General features: G+C 39.2%; 1 protein-coding gene and 1 long non-coding RNA gene across 3 annotated transcripts in view; one reads left to right on the plus strand and one right to left on the minus strand.

The window, feature by feature from the left end:
- Positions 1 to 18,436, minus strand: part of LOC129446544 (uncharacterized) — a 39,984-nt gene that overhangs the window by 16,121 nt on the left and 5,427 nt on the right. The gene's annotated exons all lie outside the window — the stretch shown is intronic.
- vcanb (versican b) overlaps positions 1 to 18,436 on the plus strand; it is a 32,560-nt gene that overhangs the window by 9,453 nt on the left and 4,671 nt on the right. Inside the window, exons 6-12 of the mRNA XM_055207683.2 lie at positions 929 to 1,222; positions 5,692 to 6,381; positions 7,923 to 10,733; positions 10,848 to 10,961; positions 11,049 to 11,162; positions 16,654 to 16,812; positions 17,752 to 17,834. Of these exons, the coding sequence (XP_055063658.2) occupies positions 929 to 1,222; positions 5,692 to 6,381; positions 7,923 to 10,733; positions 10,848 to 10,961; positions 11,049 to 11,162; positions 16,654 to 16,812; positions 17,752 to 17,834 (4,265 nt within the window). The remainder of the gene's footprint in view (positions 1 to 928; positions 1,223 to 5,691; positions 6,382 to 7,922; positions 10,734 to 10,847; positions 10,962 to 11,048; positions 11,163 to 16,653; positions 16,813 to 17,751; positions 17,835 to 18,436) is intronic.

Below are 18,436 nucleotides of genomic sequence, written 5' to 3' on the forward strand. Positions count from 1 at the left end.
TGGATTTATTTGAGCTCAGCTTACCATTTAATACACTAATATGCACAAAAATACTTGATAAAATATATCATTTAACATCACCTACATTTGTTAACATGAACTAACAATGAACAAACAGCATTTATAAATTTTTATTTTATATTAATTTCAACATTAGTACTAAAACATTGTATCTGTTACGATTAGTTATTGGACAACGTAATAACATAAACAAAAGATAAGTGTATCGGTATTAACTAGCATTATTACATGGCTCGTTGGAATGCTGCTTGATTCTGATTGGCCAGTCACCACATTTACAAGTTTGTTATTCCCAGATAAACTAATAACCGGTAGCCCGGATGCTGTAAATAATTTTGACAGGTACAGTTCAATATTACCGAAAAATGAAATATAAATATATATTTTATAATATATGACATCATAGGGCGGTTTCCCAGACAGGGCTTATCGTTGTCCCAGACTAAAATACATATTTGAGCTGCCTTAATTTAAAATCACTTTTTACTAACATATTTTAACATCAGTGCCATTGTTTTGTCTCAAGATGCACACCAGTAATGTTTTTGTAAGGTTTGTTGGTAAAAACTACTTAAATGTCCTAAATAACTAAGGCCTAGTCTTGGATTAATCTAAACCCTGTCTGGAAAACTGCCCCTATGATTAAACCAGTCTTATCTTGAAACCGAAAGTAAAAGGGTTTCCTGGCGAAAGGTCTCTATTTGTTAAAAATGAGCTCATAAAATATTTTAAATCAATATTTAATGCTCCTTATCCATGAGGTAAATAGCCGTGTAATAATTAGGAAAATGTAACAGGCATCCCTTAGTACATTATCCCGTACTTAACAAAGATTAACCAAGTATTGTTCATTGTTAGTTCATGTTAGCGAATGTTAATGATGATGTTATTGTATGTGTGACCTCAGGTGAAGTGTTCTTCGCTCCTGGTGATGCTAAGATGACTCTAGATGAAGCCAGAGAGGCGTGTGAGAGAGAGGATGCAGTTTTGGCATCTCCAGGTCATTTGCACGCAGCCTGGAGGGAAGGCATGGACCGCTGCGACTACGGCTGGCTGTCTGACGGCAGCGCGCGCTATCCTGTCTCTGTACCCAGAATGAAGTGCGGCAAAGGACAACTGGGCGTAAGGACTTTGTATCGCCACCTCAACCAGACAGGATTTCCATTACCGAGTCAAAAGCTTAAAGCTTTTTGCTTTAAAGGTAAGGTATACCTAAATTTACTTATTCATCTTAATTGATATTTAAAAGATAGTTCTAACTTTTAAATCTGATTGGATGAGCCAAATTTAAAGTTTTAAAATAAAATACAGTACTGTATAAATACAGGAGAATATGAAATTAAAGGTGCAATGTGGAAGAATATAATATACATAACTATATTATCAGTGGTGTAAAAAAAGACCTTACATAATGAAATGTATTGTTTTTATTACCTTACAATGAGGTAATAAACAGCGCATACATAGCACATTCTCTCCCTACGATTTCTGTACATTGACGTGTTTGTCATGTGGTGACTACCGTAGCTTCACTATGCGTTTCGAAAAAAAGGGGTGAGCCGTGGACTGAGCTGTTGGTTGCAATTCACAGCCTCAACACTAGATGTCACTAAAAGTCTCACATTGCACCTTTAAAGTGTAATTTACAATCGTGCATAGGTTCTACGCGTAGGCTATGCGTAGGCTTTGCGTAGCCATGCACATTCCTATTATGCGGACTGCAGGCACAAGTTTGCGGCGCAGAAGTATGAAAACCGACGCATAGCACAACAAAAGTTTCGCACAACTATAATGAGCCCTTAAAAGTCTAAAATTGTCAAAAAAATGCAGAAAAACCCATATGGCTTAAAATTGGCATAGTTTATCCAAATTTGAAAATTGTTGACGTATTTTTGTAGGCCAACTTGGAAGTTGGCTTCACATGGGTTCCCTTGACAAAAAGTCAATAGGATTTTTCCATAAGCTTTTGGATTATCTAAAAAAAAGTTTATGATATTCACACGTTTTGTCCATCAAGATATAATCTTCACAAATGAACACAACTTTTATGAATTTTAAGTCTAAATTGATTAAGTAGAAACTAAAAGCTTACTACAACACATTCGCTTGACTAGTATGTCATCACCACTAAGCTTCCGACAATTTTTTCATATTTTAAAAAAAATTTGAACACCTATGTGCTGATAAGGAAATGCTCCGTGAATAATCTTTTTTTCGGGAATTGTGCCACCTGTTTGTTTATTTTCTTTTTCAAATTTGCACTTATTTAGCGATCAATACATTGCATATTCATGTTAGTGTACCGATCAGTGTATTAAATAATAATCAAATATGGCGGCACATCTATAACCTCGAATCTCACTTATTCCTGTGGGTCTCGTGACTAGTTGTGGTATGTAGGGCTGTCATACTTATGAAATTTGGCTGACGGTAATTGTCTAATAAATTGTGACCATTATGACAATTCATTTCCATGTTTTAGGGCTTTGACGTTTAATTTTTTTTTTTTTGTTCGTCAATGAATTCATTATTTAAATGAAATATTTTGCAAGGTTTACCTGACAGTACACATATTTAAAATCATTTATTTAATGAATATATCTTTTTAAAAACAAAACAAAAAAACATCCAGAAATTTGTAATTGCTGCTTTGGAAATGTATGTTTTACGTGGCAATTCATACTGCCTATCAAAGTTTTGCAGCATTTCTTTAAATGCTGTTTTTCCACTGTATTAAATGGCTTTGGAATGTATCGCATTACATTGTCAGTCAAGGAGCGCCATTAGATACGGTCTCATTTATACAGACGCTGCAGCTCCCCCTTGTGTTTTTTAGAGAGATATGCAATCATTGCGGTGATCTGAAATCATCGCAATGAGGTCAAACAATCGCGATGAGATGATTATTTAATCATTGTGACAGCCCTAGTCGTATGTGTGTTTCATCGTGATATGCAGGAACAAATTAGATTCAAAGTTATTACTCTTGCCTCCATATTTGAATTTTACCGCAACTGGTATCTGTATGTTGCCATGGATAAGCAACATCTTGATTGCTATAAGCTCAAAATATTTTTTTCTCACACCATCTAAGATGTCATGTTAGGTTGAGGAAGTATTTTTATATTGGGTGAAATCAATTTGATTTATAGATATGAAAACATTATTTGGTATTGTTTTATGTTAAAAGAAATATGTTTCAGGAGATTTTTCTCACAGCATTATTTTGTCAGATAGGGAGGTGTCTGTTTAGCTGTGATATCATAACAGATGTGAGTTACAGGCTCAATGCAGACCTTTCCCCCATTTAAACGAGCTGGGTGGAAACAAGTTTTTCTCTCCTGGGCATCCTCAGATTTCAACCCCTCAGCTGCTAAACGTCTACCCTGAGTCTCGCTCAAATCTGTGCCTTAACATGACAAATTTACTGACCCTTTTTCTGGTCAGCGCGTGACTACGGCCTTTGAACCCTGTAACTGTCCTGCTGGGGTTTGTTTAAACACGCTGTCTGCACAACCTCAGAAGCAAAATGGAAACAGGCCACACAAAATCAGCAGTTGACGTGCTTTTAATCCGATTTTACATCAAGTATCTCCTGTTCGCCCCCGTCTCGGGGGAATTCGTGGCTTTCCTGTTACCAGCGGCCTGTTTCATGAAACGGGTCTTGAAGCACTTCACTTAAATGAGCTTTTACCGCAGAGTACCGCAAAACAAACAAAATCACTCGGGGTAGGCCAGAGAAAAAGAGCGGAAGGCAAGAGTGCCCCTCTATCATATACAAACAAGGACTTGTGGGGGGACGCAGTGCTGTTTCGAAAACACTGGGAGTTTATGAGGGGAAAAAAGATGCCTTGTGTTTTAAATCAGTAATGACTGTCGAGAAAAGAGGACACATCCCTAATGTATAACAGCTGGCTGGCTGTCAAAATACTGAGCCCGAGACTATTAGACAGAAATGGTTTGCCTCTATAGTTTTGTCGTGAGGTCCTATGGTTCGAAGATGGAGGTATGGATTAAGAAAGGGAAAATATAAAGTGAAAGAAAGTAAAGTAAGTCTGGGAATGATGGAGAGAGGATAGAGAAAGAGAGGGTGTGGACCTTTGTCTACCCAAAATGCTCTGCATATCTTAAGCATTATTCAGTTTTTAAGACACAGAAGGACAACGAATGAGCAAACGCGATAAACAGCCGTAAACAGAGAACAATTAAAGTTTTCATTATCGTTGCACACAGCATCTCAACACTTACTCGTGTTAATTGCTAAAATATGTACGGTGAGGTCCAAACGTCTGGACCAGATTGAACATTTGGAAATAAAGTTTGGGAATTTTGGTGTAGAACGAAAAAGTCTGCACTTTGTCCAGGCCGCCAATCACATATAAGCAAATTTATGACACTTAACTTTGGCGCCATGCTTTCCTTACTGCCCTTACTGTGTTTGGTACGGTAAGATAGACGATACCAAATAATAAAATAAATGAAACCAAATACTGATATTTTGATGTTCGAATGGTACATTTTTATTAAACTTTTTTTTTTACCAGAATTCATTTTACTTGTGTTCCCAAGCTTTTAAATCTCACCGTGTATGTTCCAAGTATTGATATAAGAGTGTTGTGCAGCCGATGGCCGACTGCCATGCATGATGTCATGAATGGGTTTGCTGTAGTGTTGAGATCTTTGGAAAGCCATCAACAGGTCTGTGAGAGCCCAGCAGCTATACGTGCATGAACAAAAATGAGTTAACATTATAGTCTCCTTAACTCAGTGCTTCTCAAACTGGGGGCGCGAGATGGTCCCAGGGGGCCCCAGTTTTATAAATACATTAATTTATCATAAATTCTGTTTAGTTAAACCTCAGAAAAATAAGGCACAGCACTATCATTTAATATGTTTATTCTAAGTTTGAGATTGTTTCATGTCATAAATTTAGTTTGGGGGGAAGAGAAGCGATGTACCCTATACATGGGAGGGGGCACACGCCAAAAAGTTTGAGAACCACTGCCTTACTGGACCAAATTAAAACCGGTCGATAAAAGAGTTTTTATGCACGTGAACAGCAGTTTTAAGGATTTGATTTATCATTCGTGAGAAACCGACGACTTTCAAACTCGCTTTCCAAAACCTTGATTATATTTAAGAATATTTACCTACGCGACAGAGTCAAAACAATTGGTCGGAAGAAATGCGATCTAGCCAAAAAAGCTTTGGAAAGGAAACTAGAGTTTCAAAACAGATATAAACTGTCAAGCTTTACCCTGTCATAGCACGTCATTTTCCTAAAATAACTCATTACGAGCCAAAATATCCAAAGAAATGCTTAGACTGTTTTGCTATTGTTGGCATTTTGAAGATTTCCATGACTCGATTATCTTGACTGTACTGGCAGTGATTAGACTTAACGCAGTCAACGTTAAAACACGGCTTGCTCCCTTTTTTGGATAAACTACTGTACCGTTTTCTTATTTTAGTCGACTTATCACAGTATATTGTGTAGAGATTATGAGTCTCGGCTCGTTTAAAACATTACGCTGACTGTTCAAGATTTGAACCAACCAAGTTGGAATTTGGGTAAAACTTTCTGTTTGGTTTGTGATGCTAATTGATTAGGTTTATTAGGCACAGTTTTCCTCAAAATGTAACATCTTTCCACCTTTCAATTTCTTTCAGCGAGGGAACCCACAACTGTACCCACAACTGTCTCCACATTTGTGCCCACCACAGCTCTGATCCCCGAAACCCTTCCCATCTCCATCGTAAAGGAGACACCGACTCAGACCCATGATTTCACAGAAGAGCCGCCATCCATGTTCTCAACAAGCATGGCTCCACGTGACACAGTCACCACTTTAAAAGCTGTCACAGTTGCACCGTCTGAAAATGAGGAAAGTTGGGATGTGACAACACCACTCAGTGACTATGAAGATAAAGATGGCTCTGTGGTACAGTCAGTACCTTTATCTCCTTATTCAGATTCACCATTCGCTAGTCAGTTACCTAGTCAGCCCACCACAGGGGATGAACCATTGGACACTCCTAATGTGGAATTCAGTGGCTCTGAGGCAAGCAGCGGAGACGTGGACACTCCTGTGATTGAGCTTTCTACCATGCCAGGGTTTGTCAGTGAGCCAGAAAGACCAGCCATCGTTTATAAAGAGAACATAACCACCGCAGACAACACGACTGAAGAAGACCTGCTCATTCCAGCATCCACCACGATAGTGCCAGGTTTGAATGAAGAAGTCGTCCATCCTGAGTTTGTCGAACCGACGTCAGCCGTCGACCTTCCTCTAAGCACAGAGAAGCAGGATCCATTTCTGAATGTCTTATTTTTGGACATTTTCAAGGCAAATCACACAGGTAAGATTTCGTAGACATCACGTTTTCAGTACAACAAAATAGGTCATCATCACTGATGTGTCTAGGCAAGGAAATGATAAAAACTAATCCTAAACTTCATCCTTTTGATTTTTGCTGCACTATTGTTCCCCTGTGATTGTTGTTGGTCCAAAGCAGCATGTTGTAAATGACGGACTGATTTTAGGAAACGGTAAGATAAAAATGAGTGAGGTCAGGCTTGGCTGTGTCCAACTGCCCACTGCTGTCAAGCAAACATCAGACCTGGATCTTGCATAGATGGCTGGTTTGTGCCAAATCTTTATATAAACCATAAATAAAGGAATGCCAGAGGTTCTGCCCGCATCCAGAGAAGAAGGGAAACCGGCCTTCCATGCTTTCCCAGGACCTTAATTGACTCCCAGTGTTGCTGGAGTGAGAGATGATGTTGATAAACTTCTGTAAATAGATGCAGTTGGTGTTCCTGTCTTGTAGGTCCAGTAAATCTACATTAATCGGTTGACCCATTTAAACCATTTGATACGGTTAAAGGGGCATTTTGCTCTTGTTAAACATCAGGGCCGTCGACTGTGAGAAAGACGGGGAGAACGTAGCTCTTGAAGCCACAGACAAATACCTCCAGGGTCAAATGGCAAAGCCCCTTAAAACATCAATCAGCGGTGTAATCACACTGAGTTAATTACTTTCCCTTACTTCAGCCAGTCTGCAGATCAGGTTACCATGTTACGTGCGTGTGCACCACGGGAAAAACTATTATTGAAGATCTGTGTTCAATACAGCCAATAGTTGGGTTTCCATCCAAATGTGGAGCGAATCTTCAAAATTTGCAAAAAAAGGAAAACAAACAAATGCGCATTAGGTGCGTTTCCATCAAGTTGTTCGAGCAAATGATGGTGGTATTGGTAACCTAGTAACAAACAGTAAATAAAACAAGGCATGGGACAGCATTTAGTTACAATTGGGCAAGTAATACATTTACTAGCAGTCAACCTTATAATTGCCAAACTGAATGCATAATGCAAGGGCATTATGCATCGTCGAGACCCATATATGGAAAAAAGACAACATCAGCTGATACAGCTAGTCGATCAGTCACGTGGGTTTATTCACATTAACCCATTTTCGCATAAGTCAAAAACCACCTCAAGGGAGTGTAATACTTTTTTGCAAATTAAGAAATTTGGCATTTCTATCACACATTTGTGATGCGATACTTCAAAATGTGCATAAAATCAGGGTGATGGAAACCCAGCTAATGTGCCAGTAGCTGGAATCACTTTAGTTCGAAATTAAAGTTTCAAAATGAAAAAGGTTTTTAGACTGACATTTTATTAATATTATACCATATTTTGCAATATAAAAACTTTTTGACTTTATGGTCTCTTTGGGATGTATCACTAAATGGAATATGGAATAAGACATATTTCCTTCAAAGCTATAAAGTTTGCCAATCATGGCAGTTTCTAAGCTATTAAAAGTTAATAAAATACTTAGTTTAAATTTGTTTGCATTATGTCATTTCTCTGTTCTGATTCCAATTGTAGATGTTCTAAAATTCATCGAAGAACCAGGGAGCTTTCCCCAAGTACCTCTTGCATCTGGTGAAAATGAGTCTCCTCTGGCCAGCGGAGATGTCGAGACAACTTCTGTTAACATCACTCCAGAACTAAGTTTCATCAATGGAAAATACGAGCTGACTTTGAAACCGGACACTGAACAAACTCAGGAGGCTAGAGGAGACCAGTTTGATACCGCTATCCCACCAACAGAAAAAACCCTCCATGATTACGAGATAGACGTGACTACAGAGGAGGCGGAGAGCATCACATCTGAGATTGAGGAATCTGTCTCAACGGAGGGAAGCCCATTCGATCCCCATATCACAACGACAGAAAGCTCTAAAATTATACCCGAGACAGAGTCACTCCTATATACAACCAAATCCCCAACCCATGAGAAGTCCTCAGAGGCTGCAACAGTTAGCATGCCAATGTCTGAAGGTGGTTCCGGTATGCGGCCAGATGATGATGAAGATCTTAATACCACAGAAGGTTCTGCGGATGATGTGTTCCCAACAAGGAAATTTCAAGGTCCAGATGTAGTGGCTACTGATGAGACAGAAATTGGTGAACCGGAAAAGACTACAGAGAAATTTAACGTAGAGTGCTTCACTAAGGGACCTTCTCCCACATTTCAAAGTAATGCAGAACCATCAGAAGCTGGCGCTGTTGATGTAAAAAAGCACCCAGATGCAGAAGATTTTGAGGGATCGACTTCAGCTGAAGAAGATGGCTCAGGACAAGATTTATATCCAACTGACGAAGTGAAAGATCCAACATCATCACCAGCTTCTACTCTTTCTTCTCATAGCTTCACAATTAGCACTGTTACTGAAGTGCAACAACAACCTATTAGTTTGGCCATGTCCACTACAGAACCCAGTGTGGTATTGTCTCCTGAAATAGAGGGAGTCTCCGAAGAAGGTTCTGCCTTTACCAACGAATCTCAGAGCGAAAACAAGGAGACAACTAGTCGTTTGTTAGTGCCTGAAATCGAAAATTACACAACCAGCATTTTCACTATTACTGAGGACATGGGCTCTGGCGATCGGCCGGGCGAAGTGTTCACAAAGGATCCTCTCCTTGCTTCTACTGCTGCGTCTCTTCCTATTCAACAAACTGAAGAAACAAAGATCGCCACAACTGATGATGATAAAAAAGGACTTGAGGGTTCTGGAGAAGACATGACATTGTTGAGTTTTGGTTCTACTCAAACACAGACGACACCCATGTTGTCAACCCTAAGTTCAGTGACCGCAATCCCAACTGATGCTCCTGAAGCAATTTCCTCACAGGAAACGGTTCTTATCCAAGCAGTACCTTCAGGAGAGACAACTACCTCAGTAGAGACTTCAGAGGATATTACAAGCTCAGGGCAGACACCAGAGGAGGAGGAGGCAAACACCTTAGTGCAGGCATCAGAGGAGAAAACAACTACAGTGAAGACACCAGAGGAGACAACAACCACAGTGAAGACACCAGAGGAGAAGGAGGCAAACACCTCAGTACAGACTTCAGAGGATACTACAGGCTCAGGGCAGACACCAGAAGAGGAGGAGGCAAACACCTCAGTGCAGGCATCAGAGGAGACAACAACCACAGTGAAGACACCAGAGGAGACAACAACCACAGTGAAGACACCAGATGAGACAAGCACCTCAGTTAAGGCATCAAATGAGACAGACACCCTAGTGCGGACTACAGAGGAGACAAAAACCTCAGTGATGACACCAGAGGAGACAGACACGTTAGTGGAGTCGTCAGGATCAGAGGCGACAGAAACCTTCGTGAAGATGTCAGAAGAGACCACCACCTCGATGCGGACTTTAGAGGAGACAACTGCCTCAGTGCAGGCATCAGAGGAGACAACAACCACAGTAAAGACACCAGAGGAGACAACAACCAGAGTGAAGACACCAGATGAGACAAGCACCTCAGTTAAGGCATCAAATGAGACAGACACCCTAGTGCGGACTACAGAGGAGACAAAAACCTCAGTGATGACACCAGAGGAGACAGACACGTTAGTGGAGTCGTCAGGATCAGAGGCGACAGAAACCTTCGTGAAGATGTCAGAAGAGACCACCACCTCAATGCAGACTTTAGAGGACACAACAACCTCAGTGAAGATGTCAGAAGAGACAACCACCTCAATGCAAACTTTAGAAGAGACAACAACCACTGTGAAGACATTAGAAGAGACAAACAAGTTAGAGGAGACTTCAGAGGAGACAAAATCAGAAATAGCCTCAGTTCCACCATCAGATGAGACAAAAACCTTGGAGCAGACTTCAGAAGACACAACAACGTTAGTGCAGACTTCAGAGGACACAACAACCTCAGTGAAGACACCAGAGGAGACAAACATGTTAGACGAGACGTCAGAAGAGACAATCACCAAGATGCAGACGTTAGAGGAGACAACATCATCACTGCCCCCTTCAGAGGAGGCAACAGCCTCAGTGAAGACATCAGAGGAGACAAAACAAGATGATTACTCCACAGAGAAACCTCTCACATCATCTATTCCAGTTTCCAGTCCTTCCATCGCAGATGTTTCTGAAGGACTGCTTGAATCCGTCCAGATCTTGGATGAAAAAGTGGTTACAGAAGACCTCACTACCATCAAATCTCCAACAACCGTGCCATTCACAGAAGATTTAGATTATGAAAATGCAGGAGGTCCTTCCATGGTAGAGTCACAACCACAACCAAGAAAAGAGCTTACCACAAGTCAACCAGAGTCTTGGACTGATGTCAGCTACACTTTAGAGAGCAGCAGTGTTGATTTACAAGGTACAGTATCACATAATCTTATTAAATTTCATTTCTAGTATAGGAAATCTTTACCACAGTTCTCATTCTGAGGTTTACTAAAATAATACTGTAAATGTCTGCTTCTTATTTCAGACCTCCAGCATTGCTCGGTCAATATGTGTGAAAATGGTGGAACTTGCTACTCTATTGACAGAGGAAACTTTTGCGTCTGCATGCTGGGATTTAGCGGAGGACATTGTGAAATTGGTGCGTAGAGAAAATTATCAAAATTTAGTGACACTATTTAGCCCACTGCTGCTTATATAACATGCATGTATTCTTATTTAACTGCAGACATTGATGAATGCCAGACAAACCCTTGCCATAATGGAGCTACTTGCATTGATGGGCCAAACTCCTTTTCATGTGTCTGTCTGCCCAGCTATTTTGGAGCTCTCTGTGAACAAGGTATGAAATCATTTCTAATACAGAATAAAGTGGGATAATATGAGTCAAAACACAATACTGCTATAGGCCTGCTGGCAACATGGACAATAAGTTGTATCACAGACAGAACAGCAGTACTATCTGCAAGTTATACATCTTCAAATTCACAACTTCTCTATAAGCTGGCGGAAAAAAAAACTGAGACTTATGCGTCTCATCAGTGGAGCCGGCTCGGTGATTGGTTGTGAATGGCCATCACCTGCTTTCAGATGGTGCAGCATTTGCTACACGGAGCCGTGTTTCACTGAAGGCTGGGCAAAACCGTGTTCATAATCGTGGAAGATCATCTCTGATTGTGAACGCGATTTTGCTTAGCTTCTCTGTGGGGTGCGGCTTTGTGTGGTGGATGCCGTTCCATCTGAAGGCGGGTGATGACGATTTGCTACTAGTCACTGAAACGGCTTTACTGATGATACACGCATGAGAATTGCAGGGCGATTTTTTGCCCAGCTCTACTTCTCTAACATTATTCTCAAATGAGAAAAGAAGGACCAAGTGAAGTGATCTGTGGTGTGTTTATTAACACAGAAAAATGACGCCTACTTTGCATACTGTTGTTTTTACAGCAGTGTTGCAACTGCCATTATAAATGGGTGTAATATTTTTTGGTTGCTCTCCTAATGTAATAAAGGCCCTGATTTACATTTTAATATATATTTCAACTGAAAGTTTTGTGTTTTGACTCATATATTTAAATGTGAATATAGAAATATATAGTTTTTGCAAAAATATTTGAAGAGCTCAGATGCGAAAGCTGCTTAATGCCACCTCCATCAAAAACTGATAATGATATTGACTGAATGCTCAGCAAATACTTTCACTTCAAATCTGCTTAATCCTGGCCTCAGGCCATTCAGAAATATTGCGTTGTTGGCGTTACATTTTCAGCAAAGTCCTCTAAGTGCACAGAAGAAGAATTGAATGAACAGTGGAGCACGTACGTCAAAGTGCTAGAGTTTTTTAACTGGTTAAAGGAGGTTTAACGAATATATTAGTAGTAAATTTCTGAGCCTTTTACCTTTATTCAGAAAGGACAGTGAATACTGGACTGGAAAAAAATGAAGAACAGATTTTTGCATGCACTGAGTGGGTTTTGCAGCGAAAGACCATACATTTTGTCAAATATCAATGACATGCCTTAAGTGACATTTGTGAAAAAAATGCATTTCATTTACTGACAAATAATAAAGGAAAGATCCACACAGCGAAGAGCTCCCTATTTACATGATTTTATTTAGTGACGTTTTGTCTTAGTTAGTCTGATGAAGAGCCATAAAGACCCGAAACATCACTAAACGTCACTAACAGCATTTTATGAGTAAAATATAAATAACAAGACAGGTAACAATGAGAACCAGACAGGAGAACATATAACATCAAACAATAACCAACCAAGAACAAGAGAACACAAGGAATTTTTATACAGAGGTGGGAAATGAACTAGGACCAATAAAACAAAAGAACTACAATAGACTACAAAACATAAGAATTTCAAAATAAGAGACCTGGACAGGGGAAACAGGGAAGACAGGACTGTGACATGTTTTATCCTAAGATGTTTAAGTGTTATGGTAATACTCTGGAAACTAAACTATAAACTCTGTGTTCTTTAGACTATAAAATGTAAAGAAATGGTTCTCTTAAGAAGCTTTAACTGAATGTTTTTTCTATGGCATCGCTGTGAAGAACCATATGTAGTATTTTTTAAATTTGTGTAGGATAAAAGAAAATCCTATGTTAGTTGCAAAATCACATACATGTGCATATGCAAAATATATTTGATGTGGACTGAGAGCCTCATTTTACTGTCAGTGCCCATTGTCCATCTAAAATGCATGTATAGCCTTTGAATTACTTTAAAGAACTTCAAACATGGGAACATCCCTTTGGACCTTCTATTGTGGCTTGTATTATGACAAATAACCCTTTATAAAGAGAGAAGAGAAAATATTAAGTAACGTTTTTCACATGGCTGTGGATATTGCGCAGTGTTTGAGGATAATGAAGTCCAGTCGCTCTGCTGTGATGACGTACAGTATGGCAGGACTGTCTGGGACTAATTTTGACTGGGTTTCTTGGCCCGTCTTGGTTGTTCACTCTCTGAAAGGTGATGGCCCCCTTATTCATAGAGCCCCCGCAAGGGTCTTCTCCATGACAGCATCTGAAATCTTTTAATACATCACTGTGTCAAACTCCAGACCTCTTGAAGGGTCCATAATCTCTACGCCACTTTGGGAATTTTGTAGAAACTCCCATACGCACGCCTCCATCTCATTCAGGGTAATTCTTGTGACAGGACTCTAGTTTTCCACAATGAAAGTAATCGGAGGACTTGCGTATGTGAGCCATCTTGGAAAATTGCTTTGTGAAGAGCGCTATTAACCTTCTCAGGACTAGACGTTTATGCTCACTAGGGTGTTGGTCCCTAAATGGATTGGTTCCAGCTTCATCCAAATATTGCTGACATTAGTCAGCAGAGCTAATCTTCTCCACACACATGCATAAACATTACCTCTGAGAACATCTGTTTTCTCAGGCTTCAAATTCAGAAGATCAGAACAGCAGAACTCGGTTCTGTAGTTATCTTCAGTAAGTTTTTGTTGCGTCATTGAACATTTAAACAATACCTTACAACATAGTTAAACATTTAAACATAGTTTACCACATGTAGTTTACTACAGTCAGAGGATTAAATCAGTTGACCAACCTCAACCACATACACAGGTTCTACTGAAGGTTCTTCACAGTGATGCCATATAGAAGAACCATTTTTGGTTCCCCAAAGAACTATTCAGTCAAAGGTTCTTAGAAGGAAACAGAAAGGTTCTTCACATATGAAAGTTTCTTTATGAAAGCATACTGTTTAGCCCACAATGGTTCTTACAAAAGGGAGGAACAACAGCTCTTTGATTTATGAGAGAGTACATGAGAAGTCTAAAGAAGAGTACAAGAGAAGTAATAAGTCCAAATCCATTACTTTATGAAATAATGTGATGAATATTAATAAAATAAATTCTAAATAATGCCAGCCAGGTAAAAAAAACAGCCATTGGGTTAAATAAACCCAGAAAACCCCCATATTTCACCCAGCCATGGGTTAAAACAACCTAGCATTTTGGGCTTAAACATCCCAGCATGGATTAATTTATAACCCAAAGTTTGGGTTTGTCCTTTTTTTGACAACCCAGCATTTTTTTTTAAAAAGGTATTGGGTCAAAAAAGGGACGAACCCAACCCGTTGGTCTGTGGTTTGACCTATGCTGGGTTGTTTCAACCCAGAATGCTGGGTTGTTTTGGCCCATTGTTGGGTCAAATAGAAACATTTTCTGGGTTTATTTATTCCAGTGGTGCTTAAACCCTTGGGGATTGTGAGATGGTGCCAAGTAGGGATGGACGATATATCGGCTGACATATCGTTATCGGCCGATAACTGCTTATTTTAATATTATCGGTCTGATAGCAAAATGAGGCCGATAAATGAGAGCCGATAAATGATGGATTATTTTGGTTTGTTGAACCACTTCACTTGCTCATTGCTGGCCATGTGAAGTTTTGATTGGTGCTTTCTGTGACATAGCACAAAGATAACACGTGTTGCGGGCTTAAGAAGAGTATACTAGTCTAGCGTAAAGACAAGATGTCCGCGGTCTGGGAGTTTTTCATTATGAAAATAATATGAATATTTATCAGCCTATATATATATCGGTTATCGGCCCCCAAATATAAAGAGTTATCGGTTATCGGTCAAAATTTCCATATCGGTGCATCCCTAGTGCCAAGGGGGCCCCATTTTTATGAAATTTTATAAAATACATACATTGATCATACATTATGTATCGTTTAAAGGGACACTCCACTTTTTTTGGAAGGTAGGCTCATTTTCCGGCTCCCCTGTAGTTGAACATTTGATTTTTACCGTTTTGGAATCCATTCAGCCGATCTCTGGGTCTGGCGCTAGCACTTTTAGCATAGCTTAGCATAATCCATTGAATCTGATTAGACCATTATCATCGGCCTAAAAAATAACCAAAGACTTTCGATATTTTTCAGACGAAAAATTAAAAGATGCGATTTTCCAGGCAGATATGGAAAATATCAAGGACTTTGCTGCCGTAACATGGCTGCAGGAGGCGCAATGATATTATGCAGTGCCCAAAAATTTTCCGGCACTGATTAATATCATTGAGCCTGCTGTTTTAAATAGGAAAAGTATCTAAACTCTTTGGTTATTTTTAGCATGATGCTAATGGTCTAATCAGACTCAATGGACCACGCCAAGCCACGCCAAAAGTGCCAGCGCCAGACCCGGAGATCGGCTGAATGAATTCCAAAACTGCAAAAATCAAATGTTTAACTCTAGGGGAGCTGGAAAATTAACATATTTTCAAAATAGTGGAGTGTCCCTTTAATATGTTTTGTTTGAGATTGTTTTGTCATAAATTTTCTTGGGGGTTTATTCCTTTTTAAAACAATGCTGGGTTGAAAATAACTTTTTTTTTGCATAATTCACACATTCAGGTTGATATCTGATGCTTTAAATTGGGTATTACTGTATTGTATTATGGTTATTTTGCAAAAAAAAAGTATAAGTACGTGTTAATCATCAGGTCATTGCAAAGCATTCAAGCATTTTACCCCATCAGTCAGAAATCTAATGTAATTCTGAATTACAACCTGATAAAAGATATATTATACTACTATCTACATTGCACTCCTAATCTCAGATATCTAGAACAAATTTGGACCCTTTGTTTGAAAACATTAGCAATTTACTTTACAGTTTACAGCACTTGACTTCTCTGCGCATTGACGTCCATTAACTGCTATAATGAGAGCAATTCTGCTGTAATAAGGATCTACTGGATATTGAGGGCAAAGGACAAAAGAGGCTTTAAATGAGAGCAATCAGTGAAAGAAAACAGAACTGTGGGTCGTGCGTCTGAAATGATTTACTTGGCCTCTTTCACTGCTGTTTTCTTTCCACCCTCATTAGATGTCATTGTTTGCATTTAGCTTTCACACTGAGAGCCGGGGTCTCTGGGGGGCTTCGGTCCAAGCATAATGTTGATGATCTTCATTGTATGTCGTCAAATGAAAAGTTCTCAGAACCAGGTTAACCCGATTATTGCCGGAGCTCAGAACAGACGCGCTTCTGTGTGTCCGCGATACAGACCGCAACAACCCATTTATACTCGATCTGAAAGACTTCGTTTATGGAAAATGCAGAAGAAAATGGCTTACGTTTGTGCTTTATTTACAAAAAGACTTTCTTAGTGTCTACACTAAAGTGTTTTTTTATATATATATATATGTGACCATGTCTGTGAAATCCAGGCTGGTAAATGCAAAACGAAGTGGAGATATAAGCTCTGATATTATCTTCCTCTTTGCATCCTTGCTATATGCATTCTTGTTTATCTATGTCATTTAATTTATGCATCCAAATTTTCAGATACCCAACATTGCGACTACGGCTGGTCCAAGTTTCAGAGTCACTGCTATAAGTACTTTACACAGCGGCGTACATGGGAAGCGGCAGAGAGAGAGTGCCGTATTCAGGGTGGACATCTCACCAGCGTCCTATCTCAGGAGGAGCAGACCTTTGTAAATCGTAAGTTTACCATTTAAAGGTGCAGTGTGTAGATTTCAGCAGCATCTAGCTGTGAGATTGTGAATTGCAACCAACAGTTTAGTCCACCGTTCACCGAAATGCATAGAGAAGCTACGGTAGTCACCACAGGACAAACATGTTTAGTGACAAAATACAGTAGTGACAAAACGCGTGCTACACCAGTTTGTCCGTTAAGGGCTACTGTAGAAACATGGTGGCACAAAATGGCGTCTTTCGTGTAAGGGGACCCGCAGTGTATGGAGAGAAAAACTGCTTATTCTAAGATAATAAACACAAAACAGTTCATAATGTAAGGTCTTTATACACATAATATTGCATTTCTGTCATTAGATGCTTCTAAAAGTTACACACTGCACCTTTAAACAACCACATCCAATGTGATATTCGGAAACGTCACTATTGCTTGTGCTATTAGTGGCTCAATCAAACCCCCAAGTATGATACTTAATGATTTACATTTATGCATTTGACAGACGCTTGTATCTAAAGCGACTTACAGTGCATTGCAAGGTATACATTTGTATCAGTATAGTATCAAACCCATGACCTTTTGCGGTGCGCAAGCAATGCTCAGTGGGGTGCAAAACCAGCAGCCGGTCTTTAGGACAGATTGAACGATGCTTTAGTCATGTTGCGAAAGCTTGACGTTGATCTTGACTCTAAACTAAACAAACCTCCCCTCAGCTGCTTGAGGCACTAAAGCGATTTGTTTGCGTCACGCAATTTCCCGCTATTACCACTTCAGCCAGGTTATCTAGAAAGGCCACTTCAAATGATGCTCCATCAACTTACTTTAAGTAGCTTAATTACATTAATTATAATGATTAAACATCTATTAAATAAGATTCAAAGTTGATTTTTCTGGCATTCAGTGCAAGAATTAAACACTAATTTACTTTGTTATTTTTTTCTTGCTAGGTTTGGGACATGACTACCAGTGGATTGGGCTAAATGATAAAATGTTTGATAATGATTTCCGCTGGACCGACAGAAACCCTATGGTAAGACTAAATTCATTTTCAACCTTATTATCTTCATTCCATAGGTGCACACCTGTGATGCAGGTGATGGCCAGGTGCAGGTGTTTTGATCTAGAGTCTACAGTAAGCACACTGTGTCTGTGTGCTGTAATGACTAACAAACGGTTATTTGTTGTAAACCAAGCACAGCAAAAAATGACTTTCTTACTTAGTATTTTTGTCTTGTTTTTAGTACAAATATCTAAAAATTCTTCAGCGAAAATAAGTCTAGTTTTTAGACAAAAAAATATACAATTTAAGTGAATTTGTGCTTTAAACGAGCAAAAAAAAACCTCCCAATGTGGTAAGGAATTTTTTGTGAATATTTCTAGAATTAAGAAAATTTTTGAAAGTTTTTTTTACCCTATTGGTAGATTTTTTTTGCTTGTTTAAAGCACAAATTCACTTAAATTTAAACAAAAATTTGGTAATTTTGCTCATCGAGAAAGATATTTGTACTTAAAACAAGACAAAAATACTAAGCAAGAAAGTCATGTGAGCTTATATGATTCAGATCATGTTTCTTGCTGTAGTTTACAGGTATCTATCAGTCTGAGTTATACCAAATACAGTTTTGTGACCAC

Source organism: Misgurnus anguillicaudatus, chromosome 12 (genome assembly GCF_027580225.2).
Source record: "Misgurnus anguillicaudatus chromosome 12, ASM2758022v2, whole genome shotgun sequence".
NCBI classification, from domain to species: Eukaryota; Metazoa; Chordata; class Actinopteri; order Cypriniformes; family Cobitidae; genus Misgurnus; species Misgurnus anguillicaudatus.